This window comes from Octopus sinensis, linkage group LG19 (assembly GCF_006345805.1).
Source record: "Octopus sinensis linkage group LG19, ASM634580v1, whole genome shotgun sequence".
NCBI lineage: Eukaryota > Metazoa > Mollusca > Cephalopoda > Octopoda > Octopodidae > Octopus > Octopus sinensis.
In genome coordinates, this window is record NC_043015.1 from 39,016,314 (window position 1) to 39,037,566 (window position 21,253).

The window sequence follows — 21,253 nt, forward strand, 5'->3', positions numbered from 1 at the left end:
ATGTGACGATCTAAAAGGCAGCTGTTGATTCAAGAGATGTGAGATGGTTTGGGCCCACAGGCAAATAGTTTAGAAAGGAGATTCACAAGCCAAACGAGTTGAAAGTTTTCATGTTGAAGGTGATGGCAATTCAGGAAATTTCCCCAAGACAAGAATCTCTGGTGATGGAGGAGGGGGGGTAGGGCACAAGTGGATATGGCTTTATGGAAGTCACATGGGTGATTATTAAGAGTGATGATAATAATTATGTAAATATAGACTAACAATAACAATTAGGAAAAATAACGATATACACAGTTGTGTGTGTGCGTATCATCCTCCTCCACCTAATTTAACATCCATTTTCCATGCTGGCATGGGTTGGACAGTCGGACAGGAAGAAGCAAGTCAGAAGACTACACCAAGCTTCATTGTCTGTTTTGGCATGGTTTCAACAGCTGGATGCCCTTCCTAATGCCAACCACTTTACAGAGTGGACTGGGTGCTTTTTACATAGCACCAGCAGTGAGTAACTTGCAGGACAAGATCCCTCAATTGGGGAAGTGTAGGATTGAGGGACAGAAAAGGTGTCTTGCATTAGAAGAGAGACATGGCTTCCTCTGAAGGAGAAGAGAGGAGAGAAAGATATGACAGAAAGAGGAGACACACATATACTTCTACATAACATGTCGTACATACCTGAATCATCATCATCATCATTTCACATCCGCTTTCGATGCTAGCATGGGTTGGACGATTTTGACTGAGGTCTGGTGAACCAGATGGCTGCACCAGGCTCCAATCTTGATCTGGCAGAGTTTCTACAGCTGGATGCCCTTCCTAATGCCAACCACTCCGAGAGTGTAGTGGGTGCTTTTTATGTGCCACCTGCACAGGAGCCAGTCCAGCCGCACAGGCAACGACGTCACTCAAATGTTTTTTCACGTGCCACCAGCACAGGTGCCAGTAAGGCAACGCAGGTAACAATCACGCTCGAATGGTGTTTTTTACGTGCCATATCGTATGCTATATACACTTAAACCACATTTATATAAATATAAAGTAAGAGTATATGTGTGTCTCCTCTTTCTGTCATATCTACATCTTCTTTCTCTCCTCTCTTACCCATCTGAGGGGAACCATGTGTCTCTTCTAATGCAAGACACCTTTTCTGTCCCTCAGTACCAGACTTCCCCAATTGAGGGATCCTGTCATGCAAGATACTTAGTGACCTCACACCTAGATAAAATGTTGTACATCCACAAATCATATCATAAGTACTTAAATCATGTCTTATATGCATAAATCAGCATCAGATATTGTATGGGAATCAGACCAACCTTTGTAATAATAAACATTTCAATCGGATACTCATTTTTGTTGACTTTTTCACTAATTTTGGACAGTTCCATGTGAATATTTTCAAGAATTGTATCTTGGTTCTTGCCTGATAAGATTTCCGTTACAGCAAAACTATTGAAAAAATAAATTTTCAAAAAGTTGAGTTTTAAGGGTTAAAAAGGACAAAAAAGAAAAACAAAAACAAACTAACTTAGAATCCAAAATTGCTTAAAATTTTCCCCCACAAAATCAATCAACAAATCTCATTCACTTCCATTAATTCCACTCGTTATTTCGTTATTTACTAACGATGCTTTTGAATCATTTACTTTTTTAAGTTCCACTGGTTATGACAGCATTTATAAAACATGAACGGTGAAAAGACATGGATAGGATTAATGAGAAACACTAGAATTGACAGGTTGTCAAGAAAATAAAAAGAGAAAGAGGAGACTAAGAGAACTAGTTGGGATGCCAAAAGATGAGGAATTCTTTGGAAAACATCCATCTCTATTTTGTGAAAGAATTAGAACTCAAAAGACTACACAAACAGTTTCTAGAACAAATGAAAGAGGATCAGCTGTCTTGATGTTCCCGTTTGTTGGTTCTAAATAGGTCTTCAATAACACCAAGGTAAATGTAGTGCTAAAGTCTTCAGAGATGCGCGAAGCCAAGGCACAATATTTCAAAACTCTCAAATTAGATATGTACCATCAATTAAAATGTGCTGTCACCATCTGTAAAAGTTCCTGTAAGGAAAGGTGTCAAACAAGGAGATACTATCTCTCTATAGCACTTTATTGCGTGTCTTAGAATGGTTGTCAGAAATAATTATTATACTAATTGGAATGGTAGTATCAACATCAACAGCAAGCTACTATCACACAAATTTGAACATATGCTCTTCACAGAAACCTCAGATCGGTCATGGATCATGGAAGACAATGTTGGACACCCAAGAAATTGAACCCCATTTTAAGATTACTTACTTTCCGGTCTCTTTGGCCAAATCACACCAATCACGCCGGACAATATCAAGTCCTTTCAATTCTTTTATCTCAATTATTTTGCCATCAGAATTCTTCTGAAGATTTATCGCAGCGTACTTCTTCTTTTTCAAAAGTAACATTGATTTAAATATGCCATCAATATCGATCTCGAGTAGTCGAAATAATTTATTGATTTCTGTCTTGATCTGCGGAAAATAAAAATAAAGTCATTTTCAGTTTACGACAGACATATTCTGTAGACCCATACACGTGGCAGTCGCTGCCTGCAACTCTCAGAGTGGAAGACGAAACATCAATCATTAACGGGAGGGTTTCTTTAGTCTTTACTTGTTTCAGTCATCAGACTGTGGCCATGCTGGAGCACTACCTTGAAGAATTTTTAGTCAAATGAATCAACCCCAACCACTTTTTCTTAAGCCTCGTACTTATTCTATCTGTCTCTTTCGCTGCACCGCTAAGTTACAAGGAGTGTAACTTCGTGGTTACTGATTGCCAAGAAGTAAGGGGTGGGGATACAAACACAGACCCACATACATATATGACAGGTTGCTTTCAGTTTCTGTCTACCAAATCCATTCACGAGGCCTTGGTTGCCCTAAGACTATAGGAGAAATTTGCCCAAGGTGCCATGTAGTGGGACTAAACCCAGAACCATGTAGTTGGGAGTCCTTAATCCCTGGACTTCCATTCCCCTCCCTCAAATAGGAACGAAGAGGTTGGAACTGGAGAAGGGGTTCCAGGAGTTGAAGTGACTGACAGAACAGAAATCACAGGTTGTTTATGGCAGAAATGTGTTTTTTTTTTGTCATCATGTTTGCCAGGAGTAACTGAGAAGTGTTTAATGCAGAAAATAAAGTTAGTTTTTACTTTTTTGTTTTGAAATATCATCATTATTGTATTTTAATAAATAGAGTTAAGTTTTACTATTTTCAGCAATAAATTTAAATACTTTAAACACTACAGAAAATAAATAATAATAATCAAAATTTTAGGATATAATTCTATTATTTTTTAAAGATAGACTATGCTATATTTGATGGCCCAACCATTTGTGGATCAAACTTCTGCAAAATTAAACTCTCTCAAATACCATCTGATATATTTATGCTCTGCTTCCATTAACAATAAGTTACTGATCATAATTAGTTAATGGTAAGCCACTAAAGTCAGGAGTGGAATATTATAATGGATCACTTGAAAAATAATGGTCAAAACTTACCGTGTTCCCCATTTTGTAGGATTCGTTATAATCTGAAGAATTTGTTTTAATCATAATAGAATCAGTGTCACCATATATAACTTCGAAATTCATCTGGAAATAGAAGAACAATAATCAGGGATTTTGTCATAAATTTGTTGCAGGAAAATATACAAGAGTAAGGGAACAGTTAAAGGTAGAGTTGTAGATGAATGAAGTATTTAACAGCGATTTGATAATATTGAACAAAACAGACTGAAATGATGTATAAGTGAGATGTGTGGATAGGAATGGATAAAAACTGCAGACAAGACCAAATCATCAACAAAAATATATGAAAATAGGAATGGAAGTGATGACAGACAAGAACAAATTTATTCATCTGTGAATATTTCAAGAAGGATTTTTAAATATGTAAGAATGAGGGAAATAACTATAAAAGAGAAGAGTATTTAAATTATGTGATCTGGGATATATTTCACAGGGGAACCAAAAAAGTTCAATTAGCCAACGCGAACACTGCTGCTGTTACAGAAACCACTTCAGCGATATTACTTAAGGGGAGATAATCCAGTTCGAGACTTTTAATCAGCATTTAGAATTTGAGAGTCAAACTTGTAAACTACAAAATATTTGAATATTTGCTTTTGAATTTCGAAATAGAATTTTAAAATATGAATTATACGGTGTACATTGTTTCTGAATGAAGAAGTCAATAAAAATGTAGGGTTTATTTCAATGCACAAATGTACAGAGTTTGAATATTCTGTATCACAGAATAACAAAACACTCTGACAGATGTTTGGTGAAGAATTTTCTAAAATTAATTATTTATAGCCAGTGACAATCAAAGTACATAACATCAGTAACACCACAGGATTAAAAAATGGTAATTTGTTGATAATTAGATTTACCTTTTCAACAGAGTTTTTGGTTTTCATCAGAATCTGGAATTCAAAAAATATAAAATGATGGTGAATTACTGATACACCAGTTATTATATAGTGGTAAAATAAACAATAAACCAATATATTTTATTTGATTTTACTAATAAAAAATAATTAAGAGGAATTAGAAGTATTGAAAATTCCTACCTCTCTTCCTTTTTCTGTGACTAAAGCTGCAAGGGGTTTCGCATAAAATCTGGAAGAACTAAATCCCAAACAGCCATACATACTATTTGCTGTTAACTTCAAAGCTTTTTGGCGAATATCATACTGTAACAGACAGAAAGATATGAATAGAAAAGATTTTCGAAAGGGAATGTAATTGAGACAGAAGAAGTACGGTTAATATATTGTGTTCCCCATGGGACATATTTTTAATAAAGTAACTTAGGGTATTGATAATTAAGTGTTACTGTTGATGAGAGGATAGAAATCATTTAGAGAAAAAGAGCTTCTTTTATAAATTCTGGTCAATTAGCAAATATTTGTTTTTTCTCATATATATATAAAAGTCCTTTTCATTCTTATGTGAAAATAAAAACAAAGGCTGACATTTAAAGATGATCTGGAAGCTGCTTCTTCAGGTTTTGACTCCACAGCAAAGAATTCTCTCTTCCCAAACACCTTGAAGAATGCCAGTTTTTTTGACTTTGAATTACTTCATTACCAAATGTTTTAACCCTTTAGTGTTCACATTATTCTGCCAAAATTAATCCCTTTTTATCCTCATTGTTTTGAACTAATCATGCATTATCTTGTAGCTATGAGATTTTGATGAGGAAGCTGTTAATTTTTAAAATGATATTGTAGGGTTGGTGTGAGAGACCAGATCTGGCCAGTTTGAACATAAAACAGGCAGAATACTTTTGGCTGGATATGGCTGGTTTAAATGACAAAGGGTTAAAGTTTGTTTCTGTCACTCCAAGTTTATCCCTTGAGTGCCAGAAAGTCTTTCTTACGGTCAGAAACAGGACCCAAGGGAGCAAGACCAACAAGTTAACGTAAGCAATATTTGAACTCCGGATGCAGAGGAACGTAACTAAAACATTGCAAAGCTTTTAGTCCTCCACTTCCATCCACACCCCACATGTCTGGTATTCTACTGCTTTGATAATGTAGAAATAATGTTCTTACCTGCATCATCTGGTCCGTACTGAGATTGGGACTTTTCATTAAGCCTTTCACCTGCTGTCTACTTTCAACAAGTTTTCGAATTTCTGTTGGTAAAATCCCAGCTTCCAAGCCAGGTTCTGGCAGTTCTACAGTTCTATCTTCACTATCATTACTCTGAAGTGAGAATTCACATTTGAAATATACAAATTATTTGTGTGTGTTTATGTGTCAAAGGGAGTATAAATACACAGAAAAAAAAAAGCATCAAATATCCGCAAGCAAAAGAACAAAGCTATACTAACAGAAGATGTTTCATGAGAGACTGTGGTAAAACAAATGTTGTATTCCTGGATAATTGACGGATACAGACTGTTGAAATCAAGCAACAAGATATGTTTATCATAGAAACCTGAAAATAAAATCGAAAAAAAAAATATCTTAAGCTTTTGTGGTTTTAATTTAAGGAAATATTCCTTAAAATGGTTAGTGAAAATAACAGATAAATGAATGGAAGTGAAGGGGTTAGTAATGGTTTCTTATGGAGGTCCCCGGGTCACGAGGAGAAGGAGGACAGTGAAATCAATGAGTTCAGTACTTGACCCAGGAAGGATGAAAGGAATGGCTGGAATTGAACTCAGAAACTAAGGAACAGTAAGTAGCACAACATATTTTGTATGATGCTCTACTGATCCTGCTAATAATTGTTTCTAATTAAAGCTAGTGATTTTGAGAGGGGGGGGGGGTAGCTGATCCCCATTAACTCCAGTATTTGACTGGTACTTGATTTTATTGACCTTGGAATGATGGAAGGGAAAGTTAACCACAGCAGAATTTGAACTTTTGGAAGAAATACCACAAGGAATTATTTTACCTGATTTGCTAATGACTCTGTCAATGCTTCAATGACGATGGCAGAGGTGATTTGGATGAACAGGACATATTGGGAATAGCTAGGCTTGGTCTTAGAGAGCTGGGATGAGATTTTGTATACCTATTCAACCCACAGCTACTTAAAATGCAGATGTAAAGATGACAGGAACAGAAACAGTAATGGCCAAACGCCAACAGTTTTCCATGGACACAGCATCATGTAATGATAAATGCTAGCAGACATCAACGGTAAATGAAGCTAGGTGAGGGACTTGGAGAGGACAACAGCTAATATTGAGGGAGTGAGATGAATAATGATGCCACGAGATTATCAGAAACTAGAGAATGCAAATTCCATTCAATCTTACCTCTCTTAGGTTCCAGAACAAGGCCACCAGCGTAGGCAGGTTTTTTACGAGAGGAAGATTTCTTATCTATGGCAACCTCTTCTTCTTCTTCAAATTCAGGCTTTAAGTCAAAAATAAATTTTAAAATTACTGATGATGATGATGATGACAACACTGTCAGCAACATTTGGAGAAAATATGGAATAGCAAAATATGGAATAGCAAAATATAATTCTGATATATGATCTTTATTTGCAGTGCCACATCATTTTCATTCACTTAAAAAACTCTTCATGCACCTTGTTAAAAGTCCAACCCAAAATGCCTGGAGCAGACCTGGTCAACTCATTCTAGAGAGGTTAAAAAAGAAGTTAAAATGCAGATGATGGGACAATATAATATTACACAACATATTTCAGAGATAAATATTTTTTACCTCAAATCATTTCATCATGTTAACAAACTTTATTATTTGCAGATGAAGATTTAAGGACCAATCAATTTTCCCCATAACTTTACTTCTAACCTCTAACTGATTAATCAATAACACAATATTATATTAATACCAGTGGGTCTCAACTGGGGTTCACATGTTCCCAGGGGATCCCTATAAGACCATGTTTGTAGCAGTGGCCCTACCCTTAAGAATTGCCTGTATCAGCTGATTATTAAGAAGTTTTGTCATCTCATTCTCTACAACGTGGTTGATGAGAGGCCAAATCACTTCAGTTTCTATAGAAACCATATCATAATACATACCGCAGAGAATTTCTTCTTAAACTGTTTATCTGGAACAAGGAAATCTTTCTCAGTAAAAGCATGTAACAGAAGATATTCATTTCTCTCGGAACGGCCACCCAGAAGAGTGCGGGACTGTAAAAGAAAAGTTCTTAGTTGAGTGTGGTTCTTATATTTATAAGACAAATTCTTTATAAAAAGTGGAAATCAAATGAGAAATAATTACAGATGGTTATAGATGAAGGTCAAATGAGAAATGATAATCATTTGAAAAATTTATTTGAATATTGAACACTGAAGTGATTTTTTGGAGTAGAAAGACGAAGAGCTCACCAGGACATTTCCACAAATATTTGTTATCTGCAACGCCAGAGGAAGCATGTTCAATTCATACATGATACGCAGGATATAAGAAGCATCCATCAAAGTAAATTCAATAAGCTTTACCAGGTGATCAAAGGTGCTGTAAAATAATTAGAAATGACAGTTAATTAGAAGAGTGACAATCAGAGAGTAAACGAACTTTAGGAAAACACTATTTCTTTAAACCTGAAACATTTTCATATATGTATATTCTTTTCTACTCTAGGCACAAGGCCCAAAATTTTGGGGGAGGGGGCCAGTCAATTAGAGTGACCCCAATATGCAACTGGTACTTAATTTATTGACCCTGAAAGGATGAAAGGCAAAGTTGACCTTGGCAGAATTTGAACTCAGAACGTAAAGACAGACGAAATACTGCTAAGCATTTTGCCTGGCGTGCTAATGTTTCTGCCAACTTGCCGCCTTTTTCATATATATATATATATTGTGCGCATGTGTGTGTGTCTGTGTGTCCATGTATAGGTACAGTGATGCAAACAGGAATAATAAAACTGAAAACGAGAAAATGCATATTTTTATTAATATTCAGCAGAAGCAACGGAGTGACTCGGGGTCCGAGAGTTTCATGTGTTAGAACTAATCAAATTCTTTTGATAAGTGTTAACACACGAAACTCTCAGACTTTGAGTCACTCCGTTGCTTCTGCTGAATATTAATGTGTGGGGGGTGGGTAGGTGGAAAGATGATTTCTGTTGCTGACCAAGGAATATTACTTCAAGACACACAAACATAGCTTTACTGCCAAGAATGGTTTTTGTTTCAGTCCATTTGTTGAATGTGGTTTTTAATTCTAAAATCTAATAAATCCAATAATCCAAAGACACCCAGGTGATGTCTCAACATTAACACCAGTTCAGCACTGGTACCAGTGACATTTGTGTCTCGCATAGACAAAATGTCTAAAAGGTTGGTGATGTAATGTGCAAAAACAAAAAAAAAACTGAAAAGTTGGCACCAGGAAGAGCATCAAGTCATAGAAAAGAGTCTTCAAAAAGTTTTGGCCAACCCATGCCAGCATGGAAAAGAAGACAAAAAAGTGGTGATGATGAAAGCATATTTTGAAATAAAATCCAAAGTACCACCTTACAAATATATTCAAAGTTAATTGTAGATAACAACGAAATCTCACCTGTACATGTCTCGAATATGGTCTTGATCCACAGAAATGCGTTTAATTTTCAAGATTTGCAATCCAAGCTCTGTAAGATCATAACTCTTCAGCCTAACAAGTTCCCTGGAAGACACCTTAACGTCACAAAGGAGTCGGCCGCAGGATAAATAATGCTTTGCACCCTACACAATAAGACATGGAGATACGAAAACATAAAAGTTTGTAAAAACATCATAATTTGATGGTTTATAATAAATTCAATAAGAAACGTTTTTTAAAAGATTTGAAAACACAGAAAGGACAAACAAGGACAGACAAAGGGATTAAGTCAATTACATCGACCCCAGTGCGTAACTGGTACTTTATTTATCGACCCCGAAAGGATGAAAGGCAAAGTCGACCTCGGCGGAATTTGAACTCAGAACGTAACGGCAGACGAAATACGGCTACGCATTTCGTCCGGTGTGCTAACGATTCTGCCAGCTCGCCGCCTTTAAAAGTCTTTTATCTAAGATCATTTCTACTTGGCTTTAAATCAATGTTTGAAAGACGATAGAAAATTATTAACAATATTAAAAATACTGTTTTGTTTTAGATAAAACCTAAATAAAATATAATTTCTTTAATTAAATTCAAATTATTTTTGGTTAATAGATGTCATAGCACTTAGATTACAAAATAATTCAGATATGGAATCTCACAGCAGATAGAAAAACAAATACAAATACTTACAGAATATTTTGGCATTATTGACCGTTTCAGGCGTCCAATCTTGGACCAATGAGGAATTTTGTTGACACTGATGCGATGTAACAAGATGTCCATATCAAAGCCAACGATGTCGTGACCCTGAAAACAAGGAGAGATTGATTTGATTTGATCTAGTTTCAGCTGTGGTCATGCTGGGGCACGCTGAGATAATTTGAAATATTGAACACAACATTGCATGTGGTGAACAATAAATATGTTTGTGAATTAGTTTCCATTTCATTCAGCCATTTTATGGCTGCGGGGAAGAAATTGTTAGCAGAGTTCTTCTGTGGAAGCCTACACAAAGAAGAGCTTAGCTGGGAACGACAAACCAAGACCTATATTAAGCAGATTTGTGATGACATAAACTGCAATTCCTCTGACCTGCTGAAAAATGATGCACAATAGAATTGGATGGTGACAGAGAGTCACAGGAATCTGTGCAAGCAGTGCAACCAGATGGCGACAGAGAGTCATGGGAATGTGTGCAACCAAATGGCTATGAGGTTAAGAAGTTTGCTTTGTAACCCTAAGGTCCCAAGTTCGATCCCAGTGCATGGTATCTTGGACAAGTATCTTTACCAGAGAGTAAAAATTGGATTGACCAAAATTGCTTAAAAACCCGCTGAATGGACTGTTCTTGTAATTCACCAGCATCACCTTACTGGCCCCTGTGCCAATGGCATGTAAAAGCACCTACTACACTCTCGGAGTGGTTGGCGCTAGGAAGGGCATCCAGCTGTAGAAACTCTGCCAGATCAAGAGCCTGGTGCAGCCATCTGGTTCACCAGCCCTCAGTCAAATCGTCCAACCCATGCTAGCATGGAAAGCAGACGTTAAACGATGATGATGATGATGAGAGCTCCATTGATTCTAGGTTGGAATTACGTTAAAAGACACACAAGTCTGTAGAATATACTCATCCACATCATACATTAATTCAATGGATTCTTCAGTTGACCAAACAACCAGACAAAGGTTGAAATTGACAGAAAAGTCCGTCATACAGAAGAGAAAGTCTTTAGTCAGATTTAAGGATAAAACTTTAGTAGCTATATTTAGTGTGCCAGCCTCGCCTGGCACCTGTGCCAGTGGTACGTAAAAGGCACCCAATACACTCACGGAGTGGTTGGCATTAGGAAGGGCATCCAGCTGTAGAAACACTGCCAGATCAGACTGGAGCCTGGTGCAGCCTACTGGCTTCCCAGACCCTGGTCAAACCGTCCAACCCATGCTAGCACGGAAAATGGACGTTAAACGATGATGATGATGATGATTTAATGGTTCATTTTCTGAAGAAAGGTCATGTCTAATAAAACACCAGACATTTCTTCAAGACTCAACAACAAACATTTAAGTTTATGGCTTATTGAATTACCTCTTGCTGACTTAGACCTCTGCTGGACTGAGGAACTTGGGCACTTCAATGGGTAACCATCTCGTTCCAGTTAAGAGTGAGGAGAAAATGTTATGGGAAAAGAAGGAAATTTACAATCAACTTACGACAATGACATCAGGGTCTACTTTATGAATCCTTGCCAAAAGGAATCCAAGAAGAGCTCTTTCGGTTGGAACCACCTCCACTTTTAGATCCTTTCGCTGGAAATAAGGAAAATCAAGGTTTTAACATTTCAGAATAGTCTTTCTTCTTTTGTGAGAGAGAGAGAGAGAGAATGAATGCATGATTGACCCTTTAACATTCAGATTAATCTGTCAAGTGTATTGAGCATGGCTGTTGCCAGTACCGCCCGACTGCCCCTCGTGCCAGTGGCACGTAAAAACACCCACTACACTCTTGGAGTGGTTGGCATTAGGGAGGGCATCCAGCTGTAGAAACTCTGCCAGATCAGACTGGAGCTTGGTGCAGCCATCTAGTTCACCAGCCTCAGTCAAAATCGTCCAACCCATGCTAGCATGGAAAGCGGACGTTAAACAATGATGATGATGATGATGGCAGTGTATTAATCATACAATATCTCGGAGATCTGAGATTTCGATGGTGTGATTGTTTGTGCATAGATTGACATTGTAGGGTAGGTGTAAGAGCCCAAATCTGGCCAGTTTGAACATAAAACAGAATATTTGGACTGGAAATGGTTAGACTGAATGCTAAAGGGTTAAGCCTTTAGCATTTACTCCAGCCGCATCCGGCCAAAACCTTGTGTTTTCTGTTCAAACTGTTCAGGTCCAATCCCTCAAACCCATTCGACAATGGCAGTCTAAAAATAAACAATCACATCATTGAAATTTCAAAGCTTTGAAATGATGCATGATTAATTTTTTTTTAAATGAATAAATGAGCATTATAATTGACAGAGAAATCTAAATTTTGAAGGAGTAAGAGAAAAAAAGAACATAAAATCTGTGCAAATTGCTCCATTTTCATTTACGGTTGTTTAAACTTACTGTTTTTTGTAGTTTACCACGAAACTCAAATGGAAAGATGCAGTTGGCTGGTTGAGAGATTACTGGAAGAGAAGAGGAAACTATGAAAGCAACTTGTTATTTTAAGAGATTAAATTTGTGTTTCATTAAAGAAAATATGAACCAAATGATAATTAGGAATTGTATGAAAAAAAAAAGTTAAAATATTTTGTTTTGTAGTGGTTGGCATTAGGAAGGGCATCCAGACATAGAAACCAAGCCAAAACAGGCTGGAATCTGGTGCAGCTCTCTGGCACTTACCAGCTCCAGTCGAACCAACCACCCATGCCAGCATGGAAAAACGGACTCTAAATGATGATGATGATGATTGTGCTTAACGAAAAGAACTGAAAATATTTTGTCGGGAAATGCAAGACAAATTTCGAAAGGATACCATATAACTCAGCTATATCACAACTGAACTAACATATAAGTCCACTTCATGTATAACCAGGGTTTGATATGGTAGAGATGGTCATAAAGGGAGCAGGGTCATTGCTGTTGTTGATATCTAACCCCTACTTAACTCTGAGAGAGCCGGTCTGTAATCAAAGGAAATCTTGCTGCAGACATCAAACACTTTTCAGGGAATCTAAGTCAAAATTATGCAATGTGCCTCCTCATATTAAAACAGCAGGGTGTGAATTAAAGGGGTTTGGGTTGATATTTCTAGCAATTTGAGTGACCACGAGGAGGCTTCCTTGAAAGGCTAGCCTATCTTCTAGCAACAACATGAGAGGGTACTGGTAGTAGTTTTGGTGGTACTGTCAAGGTTTTGATGAGAAGATATTTAATCTACCAATTAAAGAAAATCCAGCAATTACTTACCACATTGGTGTTCGTTGAAGAATTGAGTCTTTGGGGCAGGTTTGTCAATTCCAAATGATTTCTGAACCAAATAAGCTGCAGCAATTATCTAACAAATTAGAAATACAATTAGTCAGTCTCTTCATGTTTCTAAAACTATTTTTGGATTTTAATTAACAAATTATTAAACAAAAATGCAACAATGTTTCCATTCTTTTAATTAATGTTAATTCCAAATGGCTGTGACCATTCAGATGACCATTATGTTGTCCTATACAGTTTGTAAATATCTCAATAAAGGTATGACCCCTACTACCATCTCTTGAATGATGGGGGTGAGTGATCTTTTATTCCTCTCCTTCTGAGGCAGTTAATTCAACAAAGTAACAAAAAATGGTTAACTCTAAACAATGAATTGTCATTCTGAGAATGTGGAACTGAATGAGAAGATGGTCGGTAATTATGGTAAAGCAGAAATTCCGTTTGTCTTTGACGATCTGGGAACCAGAGGTAACTGACTGAATATGTGAGAGACATGTTTATCAATTGCCGCTGGGGCTGCCCACTGCTCACAACCAAGGTAGTTCGAGCCAAATAGCCTCAAACCACATGGACGTATGTAGGTACCACAAAAACAGAACAGGTTGTCACTAGCAACAATTTAAAATTGATGAATGCTTTTGTTAACTTATAGTTCTAATGAGCCTGGGTCCTCTTGTGGGTTTCATTGACCATTCTATCACAATATAATTTCATGGTAGACTTGAAAAGGGATAAGTGATTGATTAAAAAAAATGTTGCTGTTCTTCATGACTGAGTGGTCAGTGACAAGATGACCATCTACTAAAGACAGCAATTCTAGAAAGAAAGAAAAAAGATTATTTTAATGATAAAAAAACTTCTACCAAAAGTCTAAAACAGAACACATGGATGTCACCTGTTTCTTTAATGTATCTTACCTCATTCTCTCGAGTCTTGGGGTTTGGTAAAGTTCTTAGATTCAAAGTCATCACCACTAAAGGTGGAATTGGAGGTTTCTCTTTGTTAATAGAAATGTCCTGCAAGTTCTTCACAAAGGCCTGAAAAGATTAACATAAATCTAATTAGATTTTTAGATTTTCTAATTCCCTAAAGACTTGGCGCTATTTGTCTTGAAAAGGCCAGAAATATATTTATTTTATTATTATTATGGCCAGGTTGGAATAATAACAAAGCCCACCCACCTCACTTCTCAGCCCACCATCACTACCTCGATGTCCTGGGTATATTCCAGGATACTGTCTGCAATCAAATTGTTAATGTAAGTGTGATGACATTTTCCTCTTCTTAAGTCCCCATGAAGTGGATTCCCCACCAAAACAATGGATTGGTACCAAAGGGAAGGTCAAATGTTAGCAGCAGGAGTAGTAGTCTGAGAGGAGCAATACATTCAGATATTCACAAATAAAACCTTGCAAACTAACTAACTCCATATTCTGGACAGGGAACCAGTCACAAAAGCTATCTTGCAAATAGCTTTTGCTTAGCTTGCAGGGTTACATTCAAAATCTTCTCATTGGCTCAGAAAATTAACATCCGGGAACAATTCTATTGTATTCTACTTTAAATCCAAATCTTCTGCAACAAAATAATATTACATAGCTTAATATGTACATATTATATATACATATAAATATATATATATATAGCGTGGAAGGTGTTTATAAGCCATTTAAAAAACACACAAGACCGTTAGATTCACTCCAACATTTAAATTTAATTTGCCAAAATATTTTCGTTGCTTTGAGACCGCAACCTGTTCACTGACAAAATTAAATTTTTATTTGAAGAATTTCATTATCCTTTTTCTCATTTTCCCAAAATCTACCAAAGTTAACCAAAAACAATTATCATTAAATTAACAAAAAGCAGAAAATCTATTAATTTCTATCTGTTATTTCTAATTAGTGATTCTAGAATTGGTACAATAAATGGATCAAGTTGCAGAATACTGATTCCAAGAACTAAAGAGAAAAATGCTCATATCAAGAATGTGTTTACCTCACATTTACACCAGCTGACAGGAGGGCTTGAAACTTCTGAAAATACAAAGAAAAATAATCTGGTTTACCTGTGAGTTCTAAATATGAGAATTATCTTATAATTCTAAAATGATTTTATAAATTCCTCAAAAATCAAAGAATCTTCTGATGAAAAAAATAAAAGGCGTTCATCGTGTCACTGGTTTAACGTCCACTTTTCAATGCTGGCATGGGTCAGACAGAATGCCAAGGCAAATTTTCTGCAGCTAGATGCCCTCCTGTTGCCAACCCTCACCTGTGTCCAAATAAGGTAATGTTCCCCCATGACCAAACATGATTTTCATGGAAAACTGGAAATGAATGACACTACTTGCACGGCAGTGACACCTGTTTATGTGATGTCAAGGCAAGGGGAAAGTAACACACACCTGTGTGTATGATTGGCCAGGGCTAAACAACAACATTTTTAATTACTAATTAATTGACTTCTTGAGTGGCCATGCCTGAGCACTGCCTTACCCACAATGCTCAATCGCTATTTGTTGGACTGCTAAGTTACAGAACAAAGGATGCAGCATATCAGCAGTTTTTAAACAGCTGTAAATACAAACACATATGATGTGCTTCCACACAGTTTCCACTTACAAAGGGTTAGTTGACCCAAGGTTATATTAGAGGATATTTGTCCAAAGTAGCAAACACTGGGATTGAACCTAGAACTATCTGATTACAAAGACAAAACCACACAACTTGTAAGTAAGCAGTTCAGTTATAAACACAATCAGCTGCTTCTGTTGATGACGTGGAATTTACTTACGAGGGGATTTCAAATTTAGCCAACAGGGACCCTTCATGTGACGGTCCAGTAAGAGTATTTCAAGCCTGGGGAAAGAAGAAAAAGAAAAACGAAATCAATAACGGAAAATTGTAGACATTCACAAAGTTTAGCAAAATGATTGGAAAATCTTCAGTTTAGTGTTTAGATAACGTTTCCATCATCATCCAGTTTTTTTAAATCTGGGTTTTGTACCCCATTAACAGGGGTGGTTGGATCTACCTCAATGCCATAGCAACCAAGGTAGGCATGTGCAGCCCACCCTAACCTTTGGGCTGGCTGGTGCCCATTCTCCTTTGCTATCATGAGGCTTTTTTGGAGCTGGATTTTCTACAGGGATCATGCCCTTGCTTAGCCCCAACCTCAGATTCTAGACATGAGTGGTCCCAAGACCAAGGCCTCTACCACAATTTTTAAGAAATGTGGTGGAAAAACTAGCTAAGGAAGGCAAGGACGCTACTCCCTGAGACCCCTTTTGGAGCCCCCTACCTATTAGATAACATGTTTATTAGGCAAAAAAAGAAAACCAGCACACACACGCACCACAGAGTTACTAAATACACTGATATTGTTGCGATTCAATTTAGTTTCTCTAAATTATTCATCAAGATGGAATTCATTAAATGACACTAATTACCACAGCAAAATCCTAACAAAGTAGTGTGGTTTACTCAATAAGACAAAACTATTTTAAAGAGACATTGTCCAACCATTGTTTGGAGAAATTTAGTGCATTAATATTCAATATGATTGAATAGGATTGGTAAGAGTTAAACAATAACATTTGTAATTACTAATTAATTGGCCAGGGTTAAATATTCAATATGACTGACCATGACTGGCCATGATTGACCAGGACTAAATATTCAATATGATTGACCAGGATTGTCCAGGGCTAAATATTCAATATGATTGAATAGAATTGACCAGAGCTAAACAACATTTTAATTACTAATTAACTGACTTTTTGAGTGGCCATGCTGGAGCACTGCCTTACCCACAATGCTCAATCTCTATTTGTTGGACTGCTAAGTTACAGAACAAAGAATGCAGTATATCAGGTCAATCATATTTAGCCCTGGCCAATCCTGGTCAGTCATATTGAATAGTTAACCCTAATAAACATGATTGAGCAGGGCTAAATATTCAATAGGAACACTGATAATGGCGATGGTGTTGATGAAGGCAATGACGGTGGTGATGTTTTGATGGAGTTGGTGATCATGATGATGGTATTGATGATGATGATGATGATGATGTCTAACAATTTGAACGAACACCACTGGTTCCTCAAAGTGCTGACTCACGACAATATTATTTAACATAGAACTCAGACTTACCCAGAAGTATTGGTTCCAAAAATATGGCTGAATGTTTCTCCTTTCAAGTCTTTATTCAACATTGGTAAATCAAACTGTCGATAAAAGAAGGAAGCATCAGTACACAGCACTATGGCACACCCCATCCCAAAACACCCCACTACTATAGCCTAAACATCAATGTGCACTGTACCCACTACACCAATAAACACTACCGTACCACAACCAATACCCTGTTGCATACTCTCTTTTACTTGTTTCAGTCATTTGACTGACCATGCTGGAGCACCGCCTTTAGTCGAGCAAATCGACCCAAGACTTATTCTTTCTAAGCCTAGTACTTATTCTATCGGTCTCTTTTGCCAAACCGCTAAGTTACGGGGACATAAACACACCAGCATCAGTTGTCGAGCAATGTTGGTGGGGACAGACAGACAAACATACATACATACATATATATATTTATATATATACATTTACTCACAAGGCTTTGGTCGGCCCGAGGCTATAGTAGAAGACACTTGTCCAAGCTGCCTCGCAGTGAGACTGAACCCGGAACCATGTGGTTGGTAAGCAAGCTACTTACCACACCACAGCTGCTCCTGCCTTCCTAGTTTTCCACCACATTTCTTAAAAACACATGTAGGAAAATATATTTTTCCATCACAAAGTTGACCATCTACATTCTATTCTATTCTAAACACTAGGAGAAGGGGTTAGTTGATTATATCCACCCCAGTGTGTAACTGGTGCTTAATTTATCGACCCTGAAAGGATGAAAAGCAAAGTCGACCACAGCTGAATTTGAACTCAGAATGTAAAAACAGACGAAATACCGTTTAGCATTTCACCCAGTGTGCTAACGTTTCTTTGACCATCAATATTGTTATTTTAATGTCAACACTTAAATAAGTCTCAGACTGAAGTAAAATAGCATTCTTACCGAATATCGGACTTCAAGATAATCAGACCTGATCGGAACATCTTCTAATTCAAAGGCATATTTGCAGCTGACTTTCTGTAAAAAGAAATGGCTTTATAAGTAACAATTTCTTATTTTGGTACAAGATTAAACCTTAAACATTCAGATTATTTTTTCAAATGTAAAGCTTCTTTGTTCAAGTTGTTTCTAATTAAGCAATGCATTATCTCACAGCTTTGAAACTTTGATGAAGTGATTTGTGTATTTTTTTGACTGACAGTGTTGAGATGGGAGGTCATATCTGGCTGGTTTAAAACAGGTAAAGTATTTAGGCCAAACAGGGCTGGTTCAAAGGCCAAAGGATTTTTAATTATTAATAGGAAAGGATTAGGGGATACTCAATAGTGCTTATTGAAAAGTAGAAGTCAAAGCAGACCAAAGAGTACTAACCCCCAAATATATTACTGGTACTTATCAATGACAAAGTTATGAAAGAAAAAAAATAATTAACAATTGAATTTGGAAATTAGAAAGAATAAAACAGTCTCATCCATTTTAGAGAAACCAGTAAAATATTAAAAGAGATTCTAGTAATTTCCTTAAATTAAAAATTATTTTGTAACTGCATTACTGCAACGAACCTTTGACTTGTACGTTGTGATTTTGTATTTTTCAGCCACTTTTTCGTTGAATTCCTCATAAACTGCAGACAGTGTGATTGGTTCGGTTGTTTCCACTCCGGTTTTTTGGTTCACCCGCTGAATGCAAAAACAAGCTTAAATGGTTACAGGAATGTGAAAAAGGGGTTTAAGAAAACTACTGAGAGAAATCATCATCATCATCGACATCAACATCGTTTAACGTCCGCTTTCCATGCTGGCATGGGTTGGACGGTTTGACAGAGGACCAGCAAGCCAGGCAGCTGCAACAGGCTCTAATCTGATTTGGCAAGGTTTCTACAGCTAGATGCCCTTCCTAACACCAACCACTCCAAGAGTGTAGTGGGTGCTTTTTTTACATGCCACTGGCACAGGTACCAGTCAGGTGACACTGGAATTGACCACATTAGAATGGTGCCTTTTACGTGCCACCGGCATGGGAGCTAGTCAGGGGGCACTGGTATTGACCATGTTTGGATGATGCTTTTTACATGCCACCAGCATGGGAGCCAGTCAGGGAACACTGGCATCGACCATAATCAAATGGTGCTTCTTATGTGTCACCAGCATGGGAACCAGTCAGCGGGTACTGGCATCGAAATGAAATTATGTGAAGTTGTAGACTGATTAAGCAGAAATGTTGGTGAACTGTTGAGGGTGTGATAGACAGGAGAGGAGGTAGCAGGATTAAGTCTAGGAAAGGGACTGTTTCAGTTAAGGGTTACTCTGGGAAAGGCAGTAGGACAAAGTGCTTAAAAGATTGGGACATCCAACTTAGATGCTTTTCAGTTCTGCCTTCCATAGAAGTTGATGACAGGGAGATGAAAGAGTCTGGTTTGTGGAGATGAATGATATTTGTGTGGCATTAGTATTGAAACAATTACATCATTGCAGTGTCTCAGAGAGCAGAGGAGGTTAGCAGTACAGCTGATTTCTCAGAAACTGCACAAAGAATTCCAAGAAATTCAATATAATAATAATGATGATGATGATGGTGATGATGATTAATTAATTAATTAATTATTTTTTAACAATAATAATAATGGCTTCAAATTTTGGTACAAGGCCAGCAATTTCAGAGGTGGGGTAAGTCGATTACATCAACCCCAGTGCGTAACTGGTACTTATTTAATCGATCCCGAAAGGATGAAAGGCAAAGTCGACCTCGGCGGCATTTGAACTCAGAACATAATGTCGGAAGAAATACCACTAGACACTTTTCTCAACACCATAATGATTAATAACAATAAAAATGCAACGTTTTACAAATGAAGGGACTTACCGTAGGTCTTGGTAGAATCCGAATTCTTCGTTCTATGTTCTTTACTGCAACGCAACAGCTGACATAACTCTTTGCACTCTCATACCAGACTTTACCAAAAAGGTAAACCACACCTAATTATGAAAAAAGAATAAATCAAAGATTTATAAAATCAGATAAAAAGACCATTGCAGGTTTTAGGAGGGGATTGTAAGGATCAAAGAATTCATTTAATTAGTAGTATTTAATCAATGATGTCACCTTTTTTGTTGAAAATATCTTCATAGGCATCGAACCAATAGAAGCGAAGTATCTGGTCTCCATTTTCATCTGTTGTCAATGGCAACTTAGAACTGTCTATCTCCATGGATACCGAATCATCCAAATTTTCTGTCTTAGTTTCGTTTACCAATGACCATCCACTTTCCAAGTCAGGAATCTCGTTTCTGAGAGTGAGATCAAATAAAAACAAAAACAGGGAAGATTATTAGAAACATTGAAAATGTTGAAGTGTTTAGGAAAGTTTTGTAGTTTGCTTGAAGCATTGTTTATTGTTTGTGAAATATAAAATGTCTTGAATGGCAAAACAATGCAGGGTGGACTGTTATAATATCTGTTATGTTTTAATTATTCATAGCCTGATATATAGTAGGAGTAGCTGTGTGGTAAGTAGCTTGCTTACAAACCGCATGGTTCCGGGTTCAGTCACACTACGTGGCACTTTGGGCAAATGTCTTCTACTATAGCCTCGGGGCAACCAAAGCCTTCTGAGAGGATTTGGTAGACGAAAACTGAAAGAAACTGAAAGGCGATGAGCCATTCTGAATTCAAATTCCACTGAGGTTGACTTTGCCTTTCATCCTTTCAGGGTCGATAAAATACCAGTTACGCACTTGGGTCAATGTAATCAACTTAATCCGTTTGTCTGTCCCTGTTTGTCCCCTCTGTGTGTAGCCCTTTGTGGGTAGTAAAGAAATAGGAAATTGAAAGAAGCCCGTCATATATGTGTGTGTGTGTGTGTGTGTGTGTGTGTGTATGTTTGTCCCCCCCCCCCAACATCACTTGACAACCGATGCTGGTGTGTTTACATCCCCGTAACTTGGCGGTTCGGCAAAAGGGACTGATAGAATAAGTACTAGGCTTACAAAGAATAAGTCCTGGAGTCGATTTGCTCGACTAAAGTAAAAGAGATATTGCTAGGAATCAACTGAGTCCCT

The 21,253-nt window shown here is 37.2% G+C and overlaps 1 protein-coding gene and 1 long non-coding RNA gene across 2 annotated transcripts in view; one reads left to right on the forward strand and one right to left on the reverse strand.

Moving 5' to 3' along the window:
- The window catches only part of LOC115222129 (DNA polymerase alpha catalytic subunit), a 41,505-nt gene that overhangs the window by 8,857 nt on the left and 11,395 nt on the right, over positions 1-21,253 (reverse strand). Inside the window, exons 9-31 of the mRNA XM_029792262.2 lie at positions 20,298-20,482; positions 20,058-20,170; positions 18,758-18,874; positions 18,138-18,212; positions 17,216-17,289; positions 15,858-15,922; positions 15,060-15,097; positions 13,979-14,098; positions 13,041-13,128; positions 12,195-12,256; positions 11,292-11,387; positions 9,771-9,887; positions 9,057-9,220; positions 7,877-8,006; positions 7,565-7,678; positions 6,827-6,926; positions 5,891-5,997; positions 5,610-5,762; positions 4,623-4,745; positions 4,443-4,475; positions 3,550-3,642; positions 2,310-2,515; positions 1,320-1,452 (exon numbers count right to left, since the gene is read on the reverse strand). Of these exons, the coding sequence (XP_029648122.1) occupies positions 1,320-1,452; positions 2,310-2,515; positions 3,550-3,642; positions 4,443-4,475; positions 4,623-4,745; positions 5,610-5,762; positions 5,891-5,997; positions 6,827-6,926; positions 7,565-7,678; positions 7,877-8,006; positions 9,057-9,220; positions 9,771-9,887; positions 11,292-11,387; positions 12,195-12,256; positions 13,041-13,128; positions 13,979-14,098; positions 15,060-15,097; positions 15,858-15,922; positions 17,216-17,289; positions 18,138-18,212; positions 18,758-18,874; positions 20,058-20,170; positions 20,298-20,482 (2,506 nt within the window). The remainder of the gene's footprint in view (positions 1-1,319; positions 1,453-2,309; positions 2,516-3,549; positions 3,643-4,442; positions 4,476-4,622; positions 4,746-5,609; positions 5,763-5,890; positions 5,998-6,826; positions 6,927-7,564; positions 7,679-7,876; positions 8,007-9,056; positions 9,221-9,770; positions 9,888-11,291; positions 11,388-12,194; positions 12,257-13,040; positions 13,129-13,978; positions 14,099-15,059; positions 15,098-15,857; positions 15,923-17,215; positions 17,290-18,137; positions 18,213-18,757; positions 18,875-20,057; positions 20,171-20,297; positions 20,483-21,253) is intronic.
- Positions 1,027-20,678, forward strand: LOC118767169. The gene is made up of 3 exons (XR_005003074.1): positions 1,027-1,041; positions 17,607-17,614; positions 20,555-20,678. It is a non-coding gene; the product is annotated as an uncharacterized LOC118767169 (long non-coding RNA).